The following is a 26,883-nucleotide window of genomic DNA, read 5'->3' as shown; positions in this document are numbered from 1 at the left end:
GTTGGTGTAGTTGGGAAACACAGACCTTCTTCTTTAGCACAGAGTCTGCAGCAGTAACACATGGTTGATTGAAGGCTTCACCACATGTTTAATTGGAGGCTGACACATGGTGTGTGCTGTTTAATGACTACAGTAACTGATGGTTTGAACAGGACGCAGTTTTTAGCTTTTTGTGTGCTTGGCAAACATATCCCTGTGTGTAATTATAGCTAATTTTAGTTGATATGGTATTAGAAATTATAATTGTATACTCAAATGACAACAAAACTAGATTCAAGACAGCTTTATTAATATTGTCTCAGACAACAGAACCTGCTTCACTGCTTCTATCTTTGGTGCAAGATATTAAAATACAAAAATAACAACATAAAAGTACCAAATAAAGATATGGTAATAAAAATAGATATGAGAGTGTGGAGTACTGTAAGTGTGGAGTACTATAAAATTAGTGAACTTGGTCTCTAGGCACACAGCGTCTCTCTATGTTGTATGCACACAAAGCAATGTAAACTCTCAGTAGTTCTCAGATTCATGAAATGTAGTCCACTTATATGACATGGACTTGAAGATCCATATGGCTATAAAAAATTCATATACTCTCAGATTTTTATGTATTGCATGCAGTCAGTTATTCTGTATTCTCCTTCATTCATTACCTCTGTTTGTTCACCATGTTTTGTCCTTGTTCTTAGCTGCATGTGTTTTCCTGTGCTTGTACAGTGACATGAATGAATTGTATGTGTACATATACCTGGCCAATAAAGCTAATTCTGATTATATTCTGTTTTTATTCTAGGAGCCCATATTCAGTTCCAAAACTTCTCATCTGAAGACAACCATGACTTCCTAGAGGTCAGGGCTGGACCACAGCACAGCTCTGCTCTTATTGGACAGTTTACTGGGTCGCAGATCCCACCGACTTTACTGAGCACGACCCACCTGACAATCATCCACTTCTACAGTGACCACTCAGAGAACAGGCCGGGTTTCAAACTGAACTATCAAGGTGAGACTATCAGTATCAGTATCACATGTGATTTGAGACCAAATGCTGATGACTGCAGACACAACAGGTCACAAACCCTGAGGTGTTACTGCAGGCGCTTCCAGTTGAAAGCTTTCCCTCAAGGGACACTGAGGAGACATACCTGTATTTAAATTCCCCCTACTGTTTAATTCCTTCAGATTTGGGGTAAGGAACACAAGATAGTTGCTTGAATGATTTAGAAAAAAAAGGGCTCTTCAAATGTTCTGAATAAATTAACATCCAAACCTAGTTGCCAAATTACAAAGCCTTCCCAACTCTAAGAAATGAGAGGTCGGATGAAAAAACATATTGCTATGAGGTTTTGAGCTTTGATCCGTGGATGAGTCATGCTAAAGACTTAAAAAACTTATGGCTTTCCTCTCATCATTAAAAGCAATGGATTGTTAGTAAGCCCCTGTGAGAGACTGGCATCTTGTCCAGCAGGCTTTACTCGTAGCCCTAAGTGCTTCACTTCAAAGACACAGGAGATGCACTGTGGGTCTATGTGCCAGCAGAACTAGAACAAGGCTCACTCACTTACACATAAGCTAACCCACATTCACATGCATGTAATCATTTTCCCCCCAATTGGCAATGGCTGAGTCCCCTAACACATCACTGCTAACGCCCACTGGAATGTGGATCTTGCGGACATTGTTTCCTCACATGAAGTGGCACCAGATGCCATTTTTCAAGTGACAGCAAAGTTATTCAGTGGGAGGATGCAATACACACAGAAATTCATGATGCTACCCTCGGCTGTGTTGAATGAATACAGTTGGTAGTGCCTGGGTGCATGCTTTCACCTCTGCCCCGCTCAGTGATACATGCTCAGACTCTGTACTCAAGGCCTAGGAGCTGAAGTGTGCACATTCACAAAACCTTAGTGGGATAAGTGCTGGGTGCCAAAAAAAAAAAATCAGTGTGAATGCAACAGAAAAATACCCGCACAATGGCGTTTCGATCCAAACGTCCATCCAAACGAAAGCTTAAGGGACACTCTGACATTGCTCCTTCTTGGTTGTAGTTTCACAGCTGCAAGTACTCCCACTACCACACTTTCCAAATTTTCCTCTAATTCAGCCCGTGATATTTCTGTATCCTCTTATGTTCCTTCCCCTTGATGCTGCCTTCACGTGGGACTTCTACATCTGTCACCACTTGTTTTTCTGTTCCTTCTTCATTTCCACAATGTCCAGTTAGCTTTGTCAATATTTGTTTACCTGTCGGGATCTAGAAGTCCCACAGGATCTTAGTTCTGACGTTCTTAAGTATCCTTTGTGGCATCTCCCATCTGGACTTGGGACTGTCTAGCCCATACTCATCTGCAGATGTTCCTGTGCATGTCGTGCGCCTGGATTGTGTTGTGTGCAGTTCCCTCCTACATTTTAGACCCTGGTACAACCAGCACAGACTGTCTCTGAAACCAAGTTGCTCAGTCCGCACCTCGAGTGCCGTCCGGTGCTGTTTGTTTTGACCTGGCACTGAGTGCCATCTTTCACTCTCACCTTTTTTAGCAACTTGTTTTCCAGAGTCACCAACCTCTGCTCTCTGTCAGTGGCATCTCTAAAGGGGAGGCTTAGCTTGCCATGGCACTCATGCAGAGTGAGATGTGCCCTAAATAGACCTGTGATACTGATTTTCCATCAAGCAAATGCTGGCATGCCATGCATAAATGTGCCAGATGACTGTGTAAGAGATAAAATCTATGTTGCTATCACTGTTGCTGCACTTACAACTAGTTACCTCTGTGGGTCATAGATTTTTTTATGCCCTTTCAAGTCCATTAGCTGTAAAATGGTTTCAATACAATGAATCACAGTTGTCATTTTGGAGCCACATTTTGGGAGGCAGGCATAAAATGTTACTGCGTAAGAAGACACAGCAGAATGCAGAGGAGCAAATGTACAGCTACATTGTATTTATGAATCTGAGTAAGAGCATCTGAATTTATTTTGCTGATGTCTTAAAAACCAGGTAAAATGGAGTATTTCCACACTGGCGATCATTTTTCTTCATCTCTCTTTAGCCTATCAGCTTCAAAATTGCCAGGACCCCTTTCCTTTCGCCAACGGTGACATCATCAACAGCGACTACAGCGCTGGCCAATCAGTGACTTTTCAGTGCTACCCTGGTTACGTTTTGATCGGGCACCCAGTGCTAACATGCCTGCACGGGACCAACCGGAAGTGGAACCACCCGTTTCCACGCTGTGAAGGTAAGGACAATTGCATTTGAATGTTGATTGATTGAAAATCACTCACATTAGCCTCTTCATGTGTCGTTGTTGTGTTGCTACACATGTTATGTCTCCACTTTTCCCCCAGAACATCCCCATCCCTCACATACAAATTGTATTTTAAAGTCTAGACATTTATAAAATGTTGTTATCCTAATTGAATTTCAGTAAATTTAATCTCATCTTTCATCGCTATCACAAGGCAGCAGTGTGAGCAGTTAAGTAGAAAGTAAATACTCCTGTGTCCCTTACTTTCATTAACTCCATACATCAGTAGCACAATCATTGATCTTATTACTACCACTGCTACTACAGCTGCTTGTACTTGTACTACTGCAAATAATGACGAAAATTTTATCCCTCACTGTCTACAGTTCGACAGTTATTCTTTTCTTCTTCCCCTTATCCTTGCCAGTCCAGCACATTAGAAGAAAGTGACAAATTTGCCAAGAGATAATCTTATAACTCTGCTTTTTACAGCTCCTTGTGGCTATAATGTCACGGCTGAAAACGGGACCATCTATTCACCTCAGTACCCCAATGAATACCCCAACTCCCAAGACTGTAGCTGGCTCATCACTGTTCCCCACGGACATGGAGTTTATATCAACTTTACATTATTGCAGACAGAGCCTGTCACTGATTACATCGCCGTCTGGTGAGTGTCGGCGCGCTCAAACTTGAACGTACATGCGCACACACACTCTCATACACACACAAATGCATAAGCTCCTTTTCAATGTTGCCCTTTATCCTGGGACTGATTGCATCACTGACGGGTAGGTTTTGAATGCACTTATAGCTCGTCTCCTCCCTGCACGCTAATAAGAAGATGGTGAAGTTGTATCAACTTTTACCTCTATTTTTTACTTCATCTCTTTCTGTCTCTTTCACGCAGACACACACACACACACATTCACTCACACAGACATTTTTGGATATATTTTATTCGGGATAACCTTATCCCTGGTATTGATTGCATTTCTATTTATTACATCCTTTATACAAAAGTATATATCAGTCTGTATCATCGTTTGTGCACACACACACACACAAAAGGCCATGTGTATCTGTATATGACATGGTTGATGCACAGGGATCACGGCTCCATAGATTCCTAAAACATAGACGCCTACATACTCTGTGCTGTGCATACACTGACTCCCCTGCAGTAATAATGGGATTCAGTGTGGAGGTAAGACTGTAATATAGGGAGCGTGAGAGTAATGCATTTACAATGGGACCACTGACCAATTCAATCTAACTCAGTGCCATGGCCATACGCAGACCCTGAGAGGGCTCAGGAACTCTGGCAGTAATGATGAGATTCAGTGGGGAGTGGGAAATGTAATGAAAGGACTGGTGGAACCTGGTTCGCAAATCCAACGGGACTCGGCTGGATCTGACAAGCATGGGTCGGTCCAAGAGAAATTTCTCGCCTAATAGTGTCAGTCAGCACTGTGTTTGCTGTCAAAAATAGTTTTGGACTGAACTTATGAGGAAGAAATTTAAGGGTCCCCATTTGATATTGGTTTGCTTCGGGTAAGAAATATCTGGCGTTTGGATGTGGTCAGTCTTTTATTTTCCTTTTATAGTTCCAGGGAGTGAGCAGCTGAAATGCACACAGTGGGAAAGTAATACATTCACTGTCAGTGACTACTTGCTTTCAATCTCGCCAGCCACCAGAGCCATGGATACAGCTGTGGAGAGGCACGGCGTCGGGTTATTTTGCAGTTGCAAATTGATTTTGGTGATTCATGTGTTTTTGGTGCGTTTCATGTGGAACAAAATTATAAAATCACATTCATAGATTGTAAGGCACCAAGAGACATCTGCAATGGGAGATCGGTGCACACATGATGGACTGTTGCGCCGCTCAGTCTAGCCACATCTCAAACACATGAATATGTTTGGGAATGACTGGGGGCTGACACTGAAGAGAGGAGTGCTTTTCTCAGACCCAGTGGGACATCATCTACCTTCCAGGGCCTTGAACGGATTTAGAGTGGGTGAGACAAAGGTCTACTGCTTCTGCATTACAGCCGTGTAAATAGCAGCATAGTTTTGAAACCCACATCAGTACACTCTTTATATTTGGTTAAAAGAAAGACTCATTTCAATACTCATAATATTTTACTGACTTTAATAACTGCAAACAATCTCCATTTTACTCTTTCTTTTTCTTTACTCCAGAGGGTTGTACTGATGTCAGCACATGGGAGACATCCAGAATTGTCTTCTAGTTGTTGGTCAGATCAAAGGTCGTTGCGTCGGTGTCTCTGGCCACCTTTTTCTTTTAACAGTGAATCTGTGCTTTAACAGATATTCTTTTCCATCTCATCCTTGTGGTGTGAGGCAGTGTTTTTCGGTTAGTCTTGGGTCCTTTGGACTTGCAACAAAGCAATGAATGCCCTTTTCATGTGGATGGTTGAAGCATTATAAGAGGTACAATGGGTGTACAGTGAATTAATGGCCTGCATTTAGATTATGGACACAGGCTTTCTGAAATACCCCTCTGGAGCCTTTTAATGACAGAGTTAGCAATTGGGATACTTTTAATTTTGTGCATCAGCAGCAAGCTGTTAATAAAACATGGTAACTGACATTACCTCATTGTACTCAGAAGATCTTAAGATTGAGGCCACTGCTTTTTTAGGATATGGGCATTTGACTGTTTGGATTTCTGAATTCAGTTGGACAGAATGGGAGAAGACACGATATGCCCTGTGTGAGCTGCCAGGCTAATAAGAAATTGATTGGGAGCATAATTTCAATTAAATACGGGACTTGGTTAACTTTAATAACGGTTAACTTTAAGAGTTTTGATCCCAAAATGAGTCATTCTTTGTGGACCAAAGAAAGCCTATTATTAATGAAAATGAAATTTGCAGAGGAAAGCCATCAGCCAAGATTTCACATAGTTACTGTCTATATAAAAAGTGTTTTATGTGTGCTACAAATGGTGAGCATTGCATTTGTGCAGTGCTATCAGTAAGAGCTGACTCTTACAATCACCAGTCACATTCAGACAAGACAGTGAGGTAGTTTTTACGATCCAAGGCGCCTCCAGCCTTTTTCGGCCCTTTCTGATCATTCATTGTACTGCTGCTGTCAGTGGTTTTGCTGATTTCCTCCTTCACCAGCCTCCTCCTGCTCTGGTTTCTCATCAATCAAACTTGCAAGGGATGTCTTTTGCCTTGTGCATTACTCTGTCCTGTACAATCCATATCTCAGTGATGTGTGTCTGCTGGTTTCTGCCCTGTATGCCCCTGGGGTTTATGTGATGGCAGGCTGCATCCAGATGTCAGGGAATGAAGCCAAACCATCTCTATGGTCTACCACCAGTTGTGTTTGGCTTATTGCCTAATATCACTGAACCATTTCTAACAGTGGGCTGTGGATCTAAGATGGAGCCACACATTGGTTTATGCTGATGCTGTGTACTCACTCACACTTGACAAAATCAAATACTGTTTTTTTAAAGCATTGGTTACCAATGGTGAAAATATTATGGGCACTATCTGTGCTTTTATACAATATTTAATCTATGGTAGTGCTGCATGTCTGTGAAAAAAAGCTCAGTGGAGAAATGATGAAAGTATATCAAGAAATTCATTGTTTATTTCACTCAGCGACAAAATGCTGCATAGTCATATGAGCTCAGAAAATTACAGCACTCATCTATAATGCAGCCTTTCAGAACAGGGAGAGGTAACATTTAAGATACATCACAAATGTTAATAAACAAAGGCCCAGACATATCTGCTCTTATTTCACAGGATTGTTGCTATAGCAGCATACTGTCTCTTCTGATTCTTCCACGTAGTCATATTACATCTCCAGCACAAAGACGTCAGTTTACATTGAAGAGGTTTTTGTGGGGGATCCGCTGTTCTCTCAGCCTCTATCAGTCTCTTAATGTATTCTTCCCAGTCACACCCTTTCCTCAGCCACACTTGTGTCAGTCCCCTGTAGTAGACAGAGTTGCTAAATATTAATGAATCAAACTTATTTTTAATCTTCATTTCTAGAGGCTCACTTCAAAGTGTGTGGGAAAATATCTTGTTCGCTCCACGTTGTTTCAGCAGGTGTTGAGATTCACACCAGCAGCTTGTCAGTCAGGACTGTTTTAGTTAAAGAATATTTATTGATTCTGCAAAAATTGTATCCCGTGCTTATTTGAAAAGCCTGGAGCAGGGGGAGCACCGCTCTGCTCTTCCATGTGCCGACGTGGAACGGCCAGAGCAGCAGCAGAGACCCCACAGAGAACCGAACAGAGCAGGCATCAGTGACAACAGAAATGACATTGATTAAGTCAGACATAGCATAAAAGGTGGCGCTAGGGTGGAGGTGGGTTGCAGAGGAAACAGAGAGGGTAAGCAGGCTAGGGCAGCTTAAAAAGGGCGCCCTGTTTGATATGCACCAATAGAGTGCGAAGCAGAGAGTCACCTGAGCTGTCTGCTGATGTGGGCTGGTTTGAGATCAGCCGAGCCATCAGTCAGTGAAGCTGGAGTACGAACTGAGCTCGACCTCCGCGGCCTGCCTGAACTTGCGCCATGCTTGGTTTTCGTTCGCACGCCAGCATCTTATGTCTTGCAGGTATTCACTTCATTAAATGGCTGTCACGGGAGCGCATAATCGACGGAAAGGTCACTGAGCTACGTTTCTCCCTGTGCTGTTGTATCAGAAATGTATCTCAGAAATATGTTTAGATTATAAATGCAGCCTCCCACATACATGTTTTAATAAATTAAATTGTATATGTTTTTTGGGCTGGGAAAAATATTCCCATTGGATTTGTGTGTTTTTCAGTAAGTAAAAACGGAGCCACAAAATCCTTACTCAGTTTTGATTTAAATGACCCAAATAGTACATTCTGATTCTCCAAATGAGCTCCAACACCTTCGGAAGACCTTGAATTATTGAGGAGCCAAGAGATCCCAGGCACTCTTCATGAATTAAAATTTTAAAACCCTTGTTTAATCCAATGGCATGTTCATTAAAAACCTAAAACTGGGCATTTAGGAACTTTAGAAAATGTAACCTTTCAACAACATTCAATATTTAATGAGTAAAGTTAAGCCTTTAATCCTTGGGCTTTGTTCAATGAACTTGTTTGAAATGGGTGAAAAAAAGCAAAGGAGTAAAAACTGAAATATTTTTTCTGCCCTTTTTAAATGAACAAGCATGTGGATCAGATATGTGCTTTATTTTATTAACAAAGGCTGCTTTTGGTTTCTCTTCCTCCCTGTAATTAAATCTGGTGAAATCAGACCAAATCTAAAACCAGCATTTCATATGAGGTTCGTACTAATCTTGACCCCTGACCTCCCATAAGAGCCGCAGCAAACATATATTTTAATCAGTATGATTTTAATAGTCAAATCACACCTGAATGTGGCCATTTAAGTTTTTAATCACTATTATGGATTTCCACTACGAGGAATCTACAGAGGCAGTTTTGGAGATAATTGTAGATTTGTCATTAAATATATTTAAGGTGAGGTTTTTGCACGCAAATCAATGAGAAAAATCTATATGGTTCTACACAGAATATAAGAGAAAATAACGGTTGCAAATAAACTAGTGGAGGTTGAACCTGGGCAGATATCATGCAGGATGAGTATATGCATACACTTACCCTGAGGTTACCTATATACTGTACATAAGTTGCAAGGTTATGAAGGGTAATTGTATTTTACAATGTAACCTGTTAATTCTTCCTTTAACATAACATGTTGACTGTGTCACATACTGGTTGTTGATTATGTTGATTATTTTACTCAGGGACGGCCCAGATACGTCCAGTCCTCAGCTGGGAGTCTTCAGTGGCAACACGGCTTTAGAGTCAGCCTACAGCACCAGCCTGAAGGTCCTGATCCGCTTTCACTCTGACTTTTCAACTGGAGGGTTCTTCATTCTCAACTTCCATGGTACAGATATACACATACACGCACACCACACACACACATTTACCTGTAGCATAAGTACCCTCAGAACACACAGGTGTAGCGACAGCCAAAACTTACTTCACTGAAGCCAGTCTGCTACTTAATGCAACACTTCAACATGCCATCTGGGTTTGCAAATACCAAACTAATATCCTCAATGAAAAATACATCTTGATTTAGGAATTGATATAGTCCTTAGTATGAATGTGCGTTGTGCCTTTCAGTAACCACTGGAAATTTGAGTTCCATAACCAGTGAGTAGTTATTAGAGATGAGATGCCTTTTGTGTGACCTTTTCTTCTTTCACGATTTTCTTTTGCTATCTTCATTACTCTGCCGCTATTCATTATTTTTAAGGATTCTGAATGGGTCCATCTCGTGGTCTTTTTCTGAGGAATCACAGGCAGCGTGTGCGCTCGGAGCTGTAGTTTGTGTTTTGTCACAATGATGCAGCCCCAGTGACAACTCTACTCCCTGTGTTTGAGGGACACATCTGAACTAGTTGCAACTGTGTTTTTAATTAAAAGTTTAGGATTTGATTTAAATGCTGCCTGCCGTTATTGGTTTCTTAAGGTCAAAATATGTTTTTATTAATGGAACCAGTGAATAATTATTTGAAAATAGAACAGATCGTCCATGTTTCAAAAACATTTTCCCATATTTTCACTTAGCTGTAGGAAACCAGATTTCTCCCTCAGTATCCAGGTAGAGAAACAGAAGAAATACACATGTTTACTTGTGGATTAAATCATGTACTGTGTCTTTGAACACACAAGGCCTCAAAGACTCACTCAGCCCTGTATGTGAGATTTTCTCTTCAGTTTACTGAATCTGTTCTTATTACGTTCATCCTAGATAATAATAGCATTTCAATTTGCCTTAAGCAGTAAGGTCACCATCTAGATTTCGTATGTGAAAGCCATGACCATACAAGCTGCACACAACATTTAAAGACCTTGTTCAGGGTTTGTGAACATAGGTCAGCCTTTACAGTTACATTCTGAAAGACAGACAGTAATACAGTAATACAGATCACAAATGTCATCCACTGTCCCGTTCTTCACGTGGATGCTCTTTCCAAGGAGGCAGCTGCATTGCTTGTTTCTAACGATGTCAGCAAACTCCTTCGCAATGATACAATGATGAAAAGTGAAACAGCATCTTTGTGTTTTGGTTCTCATTTCTTTGGTTCACGCGAAAAGACAAAAGATACTCATGTCAGTCACACTCTCACAAATCCCCCCCTCCCGTTATTACAGCTAGTAAAATATGTTGATGCCGCAGACTTCATTAGATTTTTTCAACTTGAAGGTGCTTTATTAATTTTTTTGCCCTTCTCTCCAGCCTACCGTCTGAAGAAATGCCCTCCTCCCCCTGTTGTGGAGAATGCAGAGGTGATCTATGAAGATGAAGACTTCCAGATAGGTAATCGTTTAATAAATGATTAAAAAAACGACCCTTTGATACGGTAAAACGCTGGTTGACCACAAAGAATAATATTAAATAATATAAAATGATAATCAATTACCACATATAATAACCTTCACAGCAATTTTATTGGTACCAAGACAGCTGAAACTGCATGAAAAATTGGGCTAATTTACCTTTTTTCAATAAGATATTGTTTCAGAAATGTTTAATAATTAGGAAACATTTTCAACTTTTGCTAGTTTTTTTTCTATCTTAAGATCAAAAGGACTTACCTGACAGCACTGACAAGCTCCCTGATCAGGCTTGTAGGAGGTCATTATTCCACTGATTGTAAATTACTCCACTAATGGGCAACATTTATCTAAATATAGCAGGCTAACGCTAGTGTGTCACTGCTCATTTTATTTCCTGTATTAGTGAAGCTGAGCTCAGTGTGCCACTGTGTGTGCATGTGCATCTGGGTCTGTGACACACTGAAGAGATGGATTCACAAAAGAAAATGATTGTATGCAAAATGGCTTATCATTCTTTTTTTTTTTGTATCATCTCTCAAGCAACAGGAGCACTACTCACTTGATTATTAAATGACAACTCTGTCAACTCTGGCAACCAAAAATATGACAGCTGACAGCCACATTAGTGAAATACTGGATACTGGATATTTTTACCTGTTCAGGCCTCTAAAATCCTTAAACTTAAACTCCAATTTAAGGAATGCAACATTTGGGGAAATTCTATGTGAGTTACATCTCTTTGCATCCAGTGCAGATGTGGAATGTGTTTAGTGTAGCTTAGCACAAACAGGTAAACAGCTGAATCCATCAATGCAGAAAATATCCCCAAATAAATACAAACCTCCAATAAAATCTCCAATGTGTGAAGCAGCACGAAGCTTCTGAAATGCTTTTTGTGGTCAATGAATAGCACTCTTGCATAAACCGCTTATTCAACCACAAAGTCTTGTTTTCTTTTCGTTTTGTGTGAATTGTGTTAAGCCAGGCTAAACACATCTTGGACCAGCCTGCACTGTGTTGAAATATACACCAAATATGTTATCCTGAGCTTTTCAAACACATCCATTTTGGAAGAAATAATCAGTTGTCAAGTCCTCCATTTTCCCTCTGCTCTGCGTGTTGTGATTTGCTCAAAGCATCATGCTCTAAGGTTCGGTGACCTTTTAGATCAGGAGCTGTAATTTTGAAAAAAGGGAGACATTTCATAAAACCCCAGCAAGATGAATTTACCCTGCCAGTGGTATGCACAGCCTAGATGCTTCTGGCAAAGTATGTAATTATTACTCTGCAGAAAACTTTCATTTTGAAATGTCAACATTTTATGAATCCAGAAAAGATGATCAGATTTTTGGGATTTTTTGGTTTTCGATTCTGTCAAGAAATATTTAGAGTGCGTTCGTTAAATTCCATGAAAGACCTTGTGAGCCCTCGCATTGATTGTAAAAATGAGATCATTAGTCATTAGATATAACGTTCAGAACAGGACACAGACAATAACAACAATGACCCAGAGAGTGATAACCCAGAGTGAGGTGATGTCAAATTATTAGCACTTTCACTACACCACAGGAGCACCAGGCCATTCTCTGGGACAGAGAAAAGACGGATGGGCTAGTTTAGGATAATCATACATAGAAGTCTTTTTACATTCACGACACCTGGCAGAACGGAGTACCTCAGAGGCATCGGCGGCTTTGTTGTCGGTCAGTCTAATAGCCAATTATACAATCTTTGAACAAGCTCAAGGAAAGGTTGGATATTCTTGTTTGTTCTGCTCAACAGTTTTAAACTCCGTGCAGCACACTGTGAGCTGTATGCCACAGTGTGCCTCCTGAGCAGAGTTTGAGGCGTGCATTACGTCTCCCTGACAGGTGGTAGATCTCCACCTCCTTTAAGATGGCAAGCCTGTCAAACTTTGCCTCTGAAAATGCAGCAACAAAAAGGATGTGTTAACTCTTTTGGAGCTCTGAAAGGACAGTTGTTGTGAGTATTGTATAAAGTCTTTCTTTATACAATACTCACATTACATTGAGTTGTACGTTGCTATAATTGTTCCCCCTGTCTGCACTAGCTGTAAAGGGATCCCCTGCTAACACATATCCGCAGTCTTCGTGCTGTGCAACGAAGTATTCTAAAGTTCAGGCAAAGACAATTTTAGGTTATATTTTCCAAAATCATTGTCTTTTAGTCCAAAATATCCTGCGTATGTGAGTATTAACATACACTTAAAAATCAGAACCTACATTTTAATAGAATTAATTGATGATTGGATTTTTTTCTCGTGCAATTGTCAAGACTCAACCCTGCAGGAACACTGCTGAAAAGTATAATCTGCAATGACTTCATCAAGGTTTTATTGTTTCCCCATGTTAGGTGACATCGTGAAGTATCGCTGCTTGCCTGGATACACGCTGGTTGGAAAGGCCGAGCTTATGTGTAAACTCAATTCCCATTTGATTTTTGAAGCCCCGGCCCCGACGTGTCAAGGTGAGACAAGACTCAGCCCGATCCATACACACGATGTACGGTACTCTGTATGTGCATGTCTGTGCGGAGGTCTGATCCTGATGCTTCGTCAAAATGAATCTGTAGTTATTTTAAGTTTTAAGTTTAGATAACCTGATTAAAATTATACATATTAATTTGAAAAGTTGCACCAAATGTTGTCGCGAAAACCCAGCTGAGGACAAGCCGCTCAGCTTCATGTCCAGCGGGCTGTCACGTTATTTTGAGAAATGTTAGTGAAGTACAATAGATTCTTTTCACAGCAGACATTTTGTCATCACAGGAAAAGCACAGGTGAAACAAATTTAGTTTACGATGGCTCAGTTCCGTCAAGCGTCCCAGGCGGCCATGCCACCGAGCCAACGTGCACAATAGCCGGAGCCTGGAACGAGCTCACCAACACTGTAGTCACAAGCCAGAAACTCTGTTTTCCCTGTTGGCATGTCTACACTGCAAAGTTTCTCAATATCTTCACCCTGGATTGATTTTTCCAAAGGCTCCGTTTTGAGTGACATAAAAGTGCATTGGTGCGTGGACAAAGTGCCAAAATGTGTAGCAAAAGCTACGTTTTGACGTTTTTGTGTGGACTCGACATTGAATGGAATGCGGCCGTTTTTAACACCTGTGGTTTTCCTGCAATGAGAAAGATCAGTTAGGCAGATTGAAGAATCAATACACCAAATAACTATTTAAAACACTTAAAATATATATAAATATTGTATCAATGTATTATGACAAACTACATATCACAAATGCATCTTGGAGAAGTTCACCCTATTGGCAGTTTTTCATAATCCAAAGCTTCTGGAGCCCTTTTCCACTTTGTCACTTCCTTATACAGTTCAAGAGTTGTTAAACTTTGCAGTACTGCAGTCATTACAGTGGGCACGTGGCTTTTAAGACTAAAGAGACCTCAGAGAGCAGGCACTTTCTGTTTTCAGTTAGCAACATTAAAACATCAGCATTGGGAAGTGCTGGTAGCCGCTCCTGGTATCTCAATGAGACGACTGATTTGAATATCTCTTTTGAGAAAATGCTTCTTTTTTTTTTTCCTGCCACAGCTGAGTGTTGAAGTGATGCTCTTTGCCATCATTTTGGATGAACAGAGTGTCCAATCCATTATAAAGCAGGAGAATAAGAAGCCGGCATTCTTATAAGCAGACATGCAAAGTGTTCTCCCACACACTTTCGAGTTCAGCTCCTTTTGTGTGAAATCCTGTTACCTACCAGTCATCACACAGAAGGACTCGAAGAGGCTTCCAGTGTCTCACTTGTGCTCAAGGCCATTAAATGGGCATGTTTTAAAGGCAGATTCCATACGTTCTGCTGAAGCAGTTGCCAGTGCAAGCAAGCTATATGAAACAGCAATTTCTTTTTTCATGTTTGTGTGGACAAATGACAGATAATGGAAGTGAGCAGATATGCAGAGAGAATGCAGAGAGGGGTGGGGGGAAGCAAATTGTAAAAGAGATTTGCGAGAATTCAAAAAATGTGCAAAAGAATCCTCAGAAAGGTTTTCACTTTTTTCATCAATCTCACTGGTTTTATCTATTACCCCTGCAGCCCAGTGCCCAGCCAATGAGGAGCGGTCTTCATCATCAGGGGTGATACTAAGCCCTGGGTTTCCTAGCAACTACCCCAACAGCCAGACATGCTCTTGGCTGCTACATATGGTTCCAGGTGTGTCCAGGGGGTGAAACCAGTATGTGCGGGGTTACGTGTGAGGGAGCAAAATAATCGTGTGTGAACATTTATATTTGTCTGCAATCAATCATAGATTCTATGTAGAGTGTATTGAACTGCTGGTATATGCAAAATACAGAATACGTCAAAGTGATTCTTACAAAGCTGTGTGTCCATATATGTATGTGCATTTGCTCTTTAAGAATAAATACAGGCATAAAGATGTGTGCATATCTCCATGCATGTGTATCTCTGTGTGTGTGTGGGTGTTTGTGTGTGCGTGCGTGCGTGCGTGTGTGCATACATGTGTGAATGTGTGATGGGTGTGTGTGTGGCATACATTTAATATTGCATATTTCAGATTTTTGGATGCGGTTGTAAATAATTATGTCTCATTTCCCAGGTTACACCATCAATATCTATGTAGAGATGTTTCACAGCGAGAAACAGTTTGATGAACTGGAGATTTTTGACGGTACGCAAAGCTTTTCCTCTCTGTTTTTGCTAGACTTTCACACGCACGCACGCACACACACGCACACACACACACACTCAGACACAGCTTAATTCATGTTTGTTTATGTAAAGTAGCACAACAGTTAATAAGATGCACAACACTTAATTCTCCTTTGTGGTGCCCCCCCCCCCCAGGAGTTTCAAGTCAGTTGTGTAACAGTAATTGTGAAAGTGTGCAGATCAGGTTGTGTGTGTGTGTGTGGAAGTTAACTTTCTTCTCGTTAGGCATTTTTTATTTACATTGTATATTAAGAATTTTATAGAACTTCGGAAAACTATATTGGAAACATGCGCCAAGTGACAATTAAAAATATTTTGTTAGAGTCGTTGCAAGATCAGAACTTCTTAAAATCATTAAGTCCATTCGGCTTAGTTTGTAAAACAGCAAACATCATAATAAAACACAAATGAGGCCCTACTAGCTTTTGAAATATGTGATTTGTATTGGAATCCACCAACAGGGATGAGAATATATGCTACTACTAATTTGCGTATCCTAGACAGCTGTGTCTGTTTTCTTATATTTGCCTGGTCCCAGACTGCAGCTGCCTGTGATGTTGCAGACAGCAATGTGGCATCATTGAGGAGTAGGCGGCTTATTTGTCGTAGCATCGTTAAAGGAATGAAATGTCAATAGGTGTCAGCTCTCCATCTGATTCAGTTTGTAAATGTTTATGTAGACGACGTAAAGAAAAGTTTGAAAGAAATGGTACATTTTTTATTATGTATAAATTAAATGTTATAAATGCATTCTGAATAGTTCATGCAAAGATGTGACTTTCTAAACATGAACAAACCCCTGCTTAGCTCAAACAACAGAAATAGCACAGGTGGAGGTTTTCGCTCTATAAACCTAAGATGGAGCTAAACAATATGCTTCTGTCAGAATACATGTACAACAAGTAATTTGGGGATGCTTAGCAGCTTAATGATGCTGTCACCCTCATGTGCTGCATGTCTAGGAAACAATAAAACACATTCTGACTGCAGCATATTGTTCATCTCCATCTCAGGTTCGGCTAATATTCATCTGGGAGACTGTAAGATTATTGGGGAGTGTGAATTCAGTGATTCATGCATGTGAAAGAAGTAATAATATGTCCAATTTTATCCGTGTGGTGGCCTACGTCCCCTGAACACACACACACACACGCACACACACACAGACCACCAAGCAAAATGACATATCGTTTGTGCATGCATGTATATGAGAACATGAAAACGTCCGGTAGCTCTTCACACTCGCTCATTTGTTTCTCTAGGGCCCTCGGGACAGAGCCCTTTGCTTGTTGCTCTAAGTGGAAACCACTCGTCTCAGCTGAACTTCACATCTAAAACAAACCAGCTCTATCTCCGATGGTCGACTGACCATGCAACCAACAAGAGGGGATTCAAAATTCGATACTCAGGTACATCCATTAGCTCTCATTTTCTGACATTCTGTTTGCTCTCTGTCTGTTTGACTGGGTTTCTAATCGTGATCATTAAAAGAATAATATCAGCAAACGCAAACACCAGCTAACTCTTTTTCTTTCTAAAAGCTTCAGCATATGACACACATATGTTTACTTTCTAGTCAGTCTAATTCTTTTCTCTGTTCTCTGTTCTTTTTTTTTCTCTTTCAATTTAAATTAAATGCAAATAACATTACTTGCATGCGAGGCAGGAAAGCTACAGGCAAACAAGGCTTAAACACACAGCGCATGACATTTTGCCCATCCCACTATGCTAATTTTGGCTGAAGTGGTTTGTCTCTGCTAGAATAAATAACCAAGCTCAACCTACGCCACATGAATTGATGAATCAAGTGTAGGTACCTGAGTCATGATCCTTTAAAGAACACTTCTAATTGGAAATGTTCTCTTTAAAGCGCCAGGCTAATTAAGAGCAAAAGAGAATTAGTAAATCCAATTCCAATTTGTTAATTTGACAATTTGTTTCAGAGCGTATTATCACCTCAGGTTCTTGCCAACGCTGTGGTGTTCTGACCATTAGCTTTGTTCGATTTCAGTTGCGAGGTTTTTCAGCCGCTCCTTAATCACGCCTTTTAACTTGTGGAGAATCTGCTGAAGATGACCACCAATCTCGGTCAAAGAAAATACAGTTTACGGTGACACTGATCCTGTTTGGGCTTGAGAGGAGTGAGTCACAAGGTCGGCCTCCTGGCTCTCCATACTAAAAAAAGTGATATATTTTAGTTTATGGGTTATATCAGCAGAATGGCCTGAAGTAATAGCATTGTCTTTTCCCCGTGGGGTTGTTCTGCCCTGACAACGGCAGCTATACAGAGAACAGACTTTTATAGAGGAGATTTTTCACCATACACTTATGGTACATAGATTAATGCTCCAGTGTGCTTTCTATTGAAGCACATCATATGTAGAATATGTATTGTATATGTACTGTATGTTTATTAGCTGTTTATAACATGGACCTCTTCTTTCCAGGGCTGTTTGAGGTTGAAGACTTTGCTCACAAGTGTTGTACAAATTTGTGTGTGTGTGTGTGTGTGTGTGTGTGTGTGTGTGTGTGTGTGTGTGTGTGTGTGTGTGTGTGCGTGTCACAATCACTGCTGTATTTATTCTTTACTGTCACAACCGAACTAGGACTTGAACCCAAATGCACGACTCAGGAGACAAAGTACAAATAAACAATCTGTAATGACAAAGTATCAAATTAAAGTCACTCTTACAGAGGAAAATACAAACTACACTAATAAACCAGGATCGCTCTCAAGGAAGAAAAACTGTAACCAAAACCACTCTTACGAGGAAGACAACGGTGAAAGGGAAAAAAGGTAAGGCAAAGTATCAAAGTAAAGCAAGGCAAGACTATGGCAGACAACAAGACAAAGTATCAAAGAAATACAAAACCTCAATACACAACGTGGCATGGACCGGCGTAGGTTCAGACTGCACGAGACAAGACAAACTGGCACAGGACAAAGGGAAATGCAGACTATATATACACATGAGGTAACAAGGAACAGGTGGAAACAATCAGGGCGGGGTAGACAATCAGACAAGGACACCAGGAAGTCGAGGGCCTGAAACGAGAGGAGAGTTAGGTTTCACAATAAAACAGGAAGCCACAAGACAACATAGACACAGGACAAAAACTAAACATAACAACAAGATTTCTTGGACATGACATTTACATTGTGCCTGCTTTAGCTCTGAAATGACCTTGTTGCCATTCTTGTTAGCTTGTAAATAAGTATCAGAGTTAGAAAGTTTTAAGTATGTATCAGCAATGATAGTAGCAACAATAATAAAGTATCTGACATTATTTTTACAGCGTATGTGATGACAATGCTATTATATTTTTCACATAAGCATTTAAGGTTTTGTATTAGTCAGGTAAGGCTATTTCAAAAGGAATCAAAGGCAGGGGAAACATTGTTGTTGGTAGCTATCACAGATGGGTAAAAAGATTATGACGAAATAAATGTGAAAGCAATCAGTATAATTATAAGATAGGCTTTCAGTTGATACTTCAGTAATCTAGTATGCATTTTATAGCAGAGTATGTCAAGGCCATGGAAATGACTTGAAATTTGAAAGACTAATGGAATTAAATATACAGTGATGGTGATTGGACAATTGAGATGAGGCGTTCAGATGAAGCTGATCAGATCAAACCAGCGGGACCAGCCACTGTAGTTTTGACGAAGCAGACACAGTGTAGATAAAAGGCAGGATCAAGCTGCCGAGTGTCTGCTCTTTACTTGAGAGAGAGTGGAATTCAAGGATATTATAAAGGTGCATCACTGTAGGTCAGAGGATGGCGTGGAAAAATTTCTGATATAACTCGTTGCTATTTGAAACGCTTGTGCAAGCGTATACAGTAAGCAGGGGTGAATGCTGGACTGCTGATCGGGACGTTGTCTGCGAATGAAACAAGTCAGGGGGCCAGCCAGTGTTGATCCGCCTGGCGGAAACACATACAGGTTGGGTGAAGCAACGGAGGGTCTTTGTGTGAGAGGAAGATTCACAAGCAGCTGAAAGCTACATGAGGTCAGGGCTAGACAATGATGTCGCTGTCAGAGGACTGTAGGTGTGACGGCACAGCCTGGTATCCAACATGAGCACAACCGTTGGTGCATTTCTGTGAGTATTGCTAAACTTATTGGCAGGCAAATGTCTGGTGCAGTTATTAATAATATCTGACAGCAGCCAGAGCAACAGCACTGATGCTTTGTGTCATTTTAACGGTAGAAATTGTATATTCCGTGTATACCAAACCATCACCATATTATCCAAGTATTTAGCAAGTGATCGTGGTATAAGCACAATAATATGCTGCAAGGTGCTCACGTGTATGCATTGTCCTTTATCCTGCAGCTGACAGACAAAGGCACGACTAAAACTGTGCTTCCCAGTATCGCACGTTGCACAAGACGTGTGACTTCACATGACAGGAAAGACTTCAGCTCGTACCTGATTTCTACATATGCACAATTAGAACAATCTCAGTGTATTTTTTGATAGGAATTTCTCTACAGCACTTCTGTCTTCAAAAGTTTCCCACTGGGATTAATAAAAGTACTGCATCCGATTTTCTGTTGTAACCCACTTAAGTATCAGTGTGATGTGCCCAGCATTGTGTGGAGGTTTTTTTTCAGAGGCAATTTGGGATTTTTCTTTATGCAGGCATTCAAATCTCGATGTTTTCTGCAGACTGGAAGGGAAGTCATTTCTACCCAGACAGCCCCAACAAAATTGCCACTGCAATTCAGTATTAAGCAACAACTGATCCTCTGATATGAAGGCTCTAAGATAAAATCTTATCGAAGAGGAGTTCATATCCCTCTATTAAAATTATAAACACTCAGTAGTGAGGAAGTGAAGAACTGGGCCTCCATCCCCTGGCTGAATATTTCTGCCACTGCAGAATGGTCCTGTTAGAGAGAAGTGCTCTGATAAGATATAAAATTAGTGGTGCCGATCGAACAGATTGATTTTAGAGCAGATAGTGAGCAAAAGAGAGGCCATGTAACTCATTGAAGAGAAGGAGACATGAGATACTTCTTGAAAAAAATAGATGAAATGGAAAATTACAGAGTGTCTCTGTGGTCCTGAGTTCCTGGAGTGGGAAAGTCATTCCTCCAGTGTGAAGCCAAAACCAGGTGGAGCAATGACCAGATCGGACAGAGAAGGGAGAGTCAAGTGGCCCATTGTGTTCTGCTGGATGTTTCTATGGTTCAACATACTCCAACAGCTTTGCTTTTACACTCGGCTGTTCCCAGAAAAACAAAAACATGGCATTACGTGTAAAAGTTTCAGATATAAGCACTTTATGTGCCCCCAGTATTCTGTTTGTGACTTGTTTTCAGGTTTGTGAATCGTTCTGTGTTGACTGAGCTCACTGATACTGCTGCCAGCTGTGATGCCAGGAGGGCCATACAGTAGATGAGAGTTGATGTGTTTTTTTAAAAATCCAAAATGCCTGATAATGGACGCATGAGTGCCTTCATGTTTCCAGACTCACCTTTTTTCTTTAAAAACCTAATGGAGCTAACTTTGTTGTCTCTCCTGCTTATATTCTCAGTGTAGAAAATGAATTAGATCAGACTGATAATTGGTAGAATTTCCCGTGAAGTGAGAACACAGGGAACCATTTTTATGTAACTTTTCTTCTTCTGCGTCTCTTTGTTTCTGTGTCTCCAGCTGCCTACTGTAGCATTAATGATCCTCCGGTGAACGGGGGCGTGGTCAACCGAACCAAACTCCGTCCAGGTAGCAGACTTCAGTTCTATTGTAACCGTGGTTACCGCCTGGTAGGCTCAAGCAATGCCACCTGCAGGCTCCACCCCAATGGGCTGTTCCAGTGGGATGCACCACCACCTTTTTGTCAAGGTAAAAAGTGTGAACACCTTGTAATGTTTCCCACAGAATCACATTCTGTTTATGGTGGTAGCTGACCACCATTCATTATTAAATGTATAAGGTGCTCCACTGCAAATATTTTAAATGCCAAGTATCTTGTTACAAATAAATGACTGAGCAATATATACAGATACATTGGCAGCATTGTGTCAATAACAGAGATAAATTTGTCAGAGTTCATCAGTTTTGGACAAATTTGTGCAGAGGTGTTCATGATACCAACCATTTGTGAACTCCAGACTGATTCTGTTGAAGAATTCAGTGCAGTCTTCTCTGCGGGTAAAGGCCAACAACAATCCTTCCTCCTGCGGACGAACGTGCTTTTAATTCAGAGTGAGCACAGGGGTGAGGGGCTTTTTCACTGATGAGTTTGTTGTCAATTTGTTTGTGAGAGAGAGAGAGAGGGGCAGGCAAGGAAGGGCTGAGTGAGTCAATGTGATGTGCGCAACTTTACGACAAAAAAGATTTTACCCATTTTAAATTAAAAAAAAAAAAAGATTATCAATATGTGGCGTCCAATAATGATATTGTAGTGGGTCACCACAAATAATACAACACAATCAGTGTATAGGAAACACTGCATTCTTCATCAAAGTTACTAGTTCTCACACTTTTTCTGGCAGCCAAAAAAAATTTCATGCCAATAATTTTTATCAACCATTAACAATGATATGGGAAGCAATTGGTAACAAAGGATCCAAGTTGAATTTTAGAAAAAGAAAGATCAGCAGGAGAGCATCACCAAAGTCTTATTTGTTTATTTTCCATACATAAATCATATTTATTCAACTTAGTCTCACCCCATATTTTTCCCTTGGACATCCACACTCCCCCTCCCAGGGAGGCCCGCCCCCCCCGTTTGAGAACCACTGATCCAAGTGATAATCACAGAAGTTGACACACAGTTTGAGAACGATTCCTCTACACCAACTTCTTTCTCTTTGTGATGCGACAGCTATCTCATGTGGAATCCCTCTGTCACCGGGCAACGGCAGCTTCCATGCTAACCAGTACACTGTTGGGAGCCAGGTCACCTTCCACTGTAACCATGGTTACCACCTGGACCCAGGTGTTCAGATGACAGCAGTGTGTTTAGAGGATGGTAGCTGGAGTAATGCTGCCTCCGCCCCCAGATGTCTACGTAAGTGTTTTTTAATTGTGATTTAAGGGCAGTCAAGAGTATGAGTTGAGAATCTTAGCTCAAGGTGAGCTGAGAGGCTTCTCAGTTTTCATGGTTGTCATGGAAAAAAAGCAATGGAAAACTCAAGGAAGAGGATCTTGCTGTCAGTGTGTGACAGTCGCCTGGAAGTTTTAACAATATTTTTTTGTGTATTAAATCAAAATGCAAATTATTGTGATGACGATTAGAAATTAGACATTACAAATAAATGTATACATTTTGATCTCTTCATCTGTACAATGTTTGTCTATAAGAAAAAACAACATGAAATAAAGGTTTGTGTTTTTTTGTTTTTTGTTTTCCAGCAATCCACTGCCCCAGCATTGAGGGCGCCTTGTTAGATCACATGACCTACCGCCTGCTTTCTGGTAGTTTGGGAGAGTTTGGCTCTATGGTGATGCTGGAATGCTCAACAGGGTACTATTTGGGTGTGGGGCATCGAACTCTTCGCTGCCTGGCCAACGGGACCTGGGAGGGGTCAGATGACCCAGCTACATGCAAGAGTAAGTAATGAAACAAACATGAACACCATCATGACTAGCTTGGTCAAAATAAATCACGGCTGCTATTGTCAGATTTATTTTGGTTGCCCTCATCCGACCCCTTCCCATCTGAACAAGTTAATAAAACTCCACTATGATATTATTTTTTGTGCGCTTGGTCACCTCCCTCGGCACTCGGTGACTTATAACTTTATTTATGACTCTACACAGACTTTGAGCCTTATCTAGAATTTTATTATGAGAGATTCCTTTTAAACTGAGTTGATACACGTACCCGCATGCATTCACATACATGAAGCTTCACACTCCTTTGTACTCTACACTGTGCAGATCATTTTTAACTTTTTATGATGTTAGAGAAATCAACAACTTTCATGGAGGGGGAAGAGAAACCACATGAACCAAAGGATGAAAAAGAAGCCTCGTGCACACACACAGACACACACACAGAGACACGCCTGCATGAGCAGGCAACATATGCGGGCAAAAACACTATCAAAAGAAGCAAACTGCATTGTACTCGCTGCCACAACCTGTCATGAATGAGTTATCAAAACAGCGTACCCACCCTGGGTCAGACAAAGTTATTCCCCTGATAGAGTTAGCTTCTTTGGTGCCAAGGAAGCGTGTGCTTTGCAATTGTTTTGAGTGGAAGCATGGCCGTGTATAATACTGGCTGCCACTGGTCTTCTAGGTTTGGTAGTAGGAAAGGGACAGCTTGAGAGGTAGCTACATTTCTGTGTGTGCATGTGTGTGTGCGTGTTTGTCCATTCCCCTTACTACTTTTTTTTTTTTCAGACGAGTTACCATCTTAACCGCTGCACGTTTTCTTGGGACTGTGATTTAAACATAATGCAGCCTGTGCTTTCTAAATGTGGGGTATATGTGGGTTACTCTGAAATGTGCCTTTGCTGCTCATTCCATAAAGGGAAGTTGTAAGAGACCGTTGTGACTTTGAAAACTTTCGAGTAGGCTACAGAATTTCTTAGCGTTATAATATATGGCATGCCAATGAAAAAGTGGAATGTGTACACTTGAAAAGTTCAAAAAACTATTAAGAATTGAAGTCTATCTTACATTAGACCCCTGCTTTTCAAACTTTACTGCATTTTCCATGTATTCCTTCTTTTTTTCATGCTCCAGTGTTTGAGTTGACCTACCTAACACTGCAGCAGCTCTGAGGGATTTGGTAATGTAACTGAAGTGTCTATTCTTCAAGTTGGCCAGTGGTTTGAAAACAGTGTCTCCAAGGATATTAAGGGAAAAAACAGATCTTAAATCTTCTGACCTAAATCTAATCCAGCCAGGTATTGTGCTGGAAAATCAAATTTACAGTGTTTAAATTTAGGATGACAAGTCGACGAAGACTTGGCAAAACAACCCGCTTCATATCCAGATTTTTGAAAACACAGAAAATTGTACCAATTGCCCTATAATGTTTGTAAAATCTTATTTCCGGTGTCTTTCTGTGACGACATGATCTTATTCTATTTATTTTATTATTTAGTCATCTCCTGTGGCGAGCTTCCTTCTCCACCCTTTGGGACCAAACTGGGGACCTTGACCACATTCGGAGCAACTGCAATCTTTATGTGTAACCATGGCTACACGCTGGTGGGGTCACACGTCAGGGAGTGTGGCGCTAACGGGCTGTGGAGTGGCGCGGAGACCAGGTGTCTAGGTAAGGTCCATTAGATATAATAGGATGTACGTTGTGCTGCGGTCTGTCCAAGGCCACTTTAGGAAAGAAAAAGGATAATCTGATTAGTAATGAAAGTGCACTCAGCAGGTGGAATGGTGTGACTGATTGAAAGCAGGAGAAAAGACACATTGATTGGGAATGAAATGTAGTAAGTTGCTATAGAAAAAAATCTCATCTTGCTTTTAAGGTCTCTTGTACAATTTCTGTACATTTCTGTATGACATCCAATCTGATAAGTGCCTGGTATCAACAGTCAGACCGGCAGTGTTTAAGTTCATACATAATCTAGCATCCATTGTTTATTCTTAAAGTGCAATGTCATTTTAAAGGCCAGTATGTGCAAAATATGAAAGGAATATAATGTGATGATATAATGTGATGAAAAATCTATTTTTCTGACGTGAGCAGTAGTATCACTGTATCTTGTACAACTGCTGTAGATAAGGCTGAGCTGAATGTTGGCATTGTGTCAAGGACTTTTTTGTAAAGACTCAATTTTTAATGGAAATGTGAGAACATTTTACACCTACACCTTATTAATACATGGGGTTGCTACAGGTGTCTAGGTAAGGTCCTTGGAAATTAGACCAGCAGTAAGTAAGATAAACTGTGCACATGCCTCAGTAACTCAGATGATCTACTACTGAGACATTTTATTACTTAATACATTAAGGGCTTGATGTAGACCTTCAGGTAGCAGTGGCCAGAAATGATTCATCCTGATTTCACATGCACACTCTACTCCAGTGATTCCGCCTTGGAGTTACATGCCTGAATAAGACCCACATTTTCTATGATGAATGTATAAATCAAGGCGTGCCCACCTCCACATTATTACTCTGAGATTCTGATGCTAACAAGGGTAGGCAAAATATACCCACAAGTTAATGCAAGAAGAGTTTAAGTCATTGAATCACAATTTATAGTCAGTAAATCACTGCTACAAATGTGGGCTTTATGTGTTTAAATGCCACTTAGCCGCACTGCATTTGTCAACACAGACAGTAGCTGCACTGGGTCAGGGTTTGGATTGAATACTGCACATCCGAATGTTTTTTTATCACGGGTGGTAAAATCTTTAGCCTTGATGGTATGATTGTAATTAAGTTATGTCAAGTCCCTTCTCGCCACCGAATGATTGGATACTACTAGTCTCAGGCTGGCATGAAAAACATAAAGGTTTCTAGTGAATAGACTATACAATCAATTATTTTCACACTGTACTACTTGTATTAAAATATCCATAATCCTTTTATACTCAAAATCAGACTTTGTAGACTTTGCTTTGTATCATTTATTGAAGAAATGTGTCTCTTTAAAGAAAGCAAAATGTGTTCCTCATGATTTGCAAAAGCTCTAATTTGCAGTATTTCAGTGTGCAACGTTTCACACATTCTTCTATGTATATTCAGGAAGGATGGTTATTGATGACACAATAAACAGTTTGCTTCAGAAGAACCCTCAGACATGTTTACTTCTGTAAACAGTTTTAGTATTCATGATAGAAGCCTTTTATATCTGGTCTGTCCGAGTGGTTTCATAAAATGAGACATCTTGGGTAATGATCTTGAGAAGATGGTGTTTAGAAAAGTGGTAGAAGTATCTGCATTACATCAACAGTAATCTCCAATGAGTTTTGCAGAAATAATCAATGTGTTAGATGCCTATTTTTGCAACATTACTCACCATTTCATACAGAAAGTGTATTAGATTATTTGAGAAGAAACTGCACTAAATGTCAAATAGATCAAAAAGTACTGGGCCTCAGTTTCGAGTTCACAGAAACAAGAAGCAAGGGATTGACTGCGAAATGTGGTCGATTAGTCTCTTAATAGCTGAAATGCTATTGAATACAATTCAGTGATTCTCCACACCTAAGCTCTCAAGATGCGTCCTGCAATTTGTGCGCTCAAGTTTTAAGAAGTCAGGAAAGGAAGTGGTACTTCAAGGCCTCTTAGTGAGCGCAGACAGATCGTTTAAGATGTGCTGATTTTAACAGACCTTTAGTGCATCTGTAATTGCTGCATGATTAGGACTGCAGTCACGGAGCTGCGCTGTCTTTTCAACATTGATTTGACGACTTCACTCCCCTGACATTCAGAACTTTAAGTATTGAGACAACTCCTGCACCTTTTGGCAGTCAAACTGACAATAAAGCCCCAGAAAGGGAGAGTGAGGACTGGAGTCTGAGGCCTGTCAGCAGTTTTCTGGTAGTTTGACATGCCTTGACATACTTACATAATT

The 26,883-nt window shown here is 40.6% G+C and overlaps 1 protein-coding gene across 1 annotated transcript in view; it reads left to right on the top strand.

The window, feature by feature from the left end:
- Positions 1-26,883, top strand: part of LOC121608659 (CUB and sushi domain-containing protein 1-like) — a 299,157-nt gene that overhangs the window by 237,307 nt on the left and 34,967 nt on the right. Inside the window, exons 43-55 of the mRNA XM_041939935.1 lie at positions 797-1,006; positions 3,057-3,245; positions 3,747-3,924; positions 9,054-9,199; positions 10,562-10,642; positions 13,036-13,149; positions 14,731-14,847; positions 15,254-15,325; positions 16,629-16,775; positions 21,036-21,224; positions 22,210-22,395; positions 22,740-22,937; positions 24,445-24,618. Coding sequence (XP_041795869.1) covers positions 797-1,006; positions 3,057-3,245; positions 3,747-3,924; positions 9,054-9,199; positions 10,562-10,642; positions 13,036-13,149; positions 14,731-14,847; positions 15,254-15,325; positions 16,629-16,775; positions 21,036-21,224; positions 22,210-22,395; positions 22,740-22,937; positions 24,445-24,618 — 2,001 coding nt within the window. The remainder of the gene's footprint in view (positions 1-796; positions 1,007-3,056; positions 3,246-3,746; positions 3,925-9,053; positions 9,200-10,561; positions 10,643-13,035; positions 13,150-14,730; positions 14,848-15,253; positions 15,326-16,628; positions 16,776-21,035; positions 21,225-22,209; positions 22,396-22,739; positions 22,938-24,444; positions 24,619-26,883) is intronic.

This window comes from Chelmon rostratus, chromosome 1 (genome assembly GCF_017976325.1).
Source record: "Chelmon rostratus isolate fCheRos1 chromosome 1, fCheRos1.pri, whole genome shotgun sequence".
NCBI classification, from domain to species: Eukaryota; Metazoa; Chordata; class Actinopteri; order Chaetodontiformes; family Chaetodontidae; genus Chelmon; species Chelmon rostratus.
The sequence above is the reverse complement of the archived record's forward strand: the minus strand, read 5'-3'. Positions and strand labels throughout refer to the sequence as shown.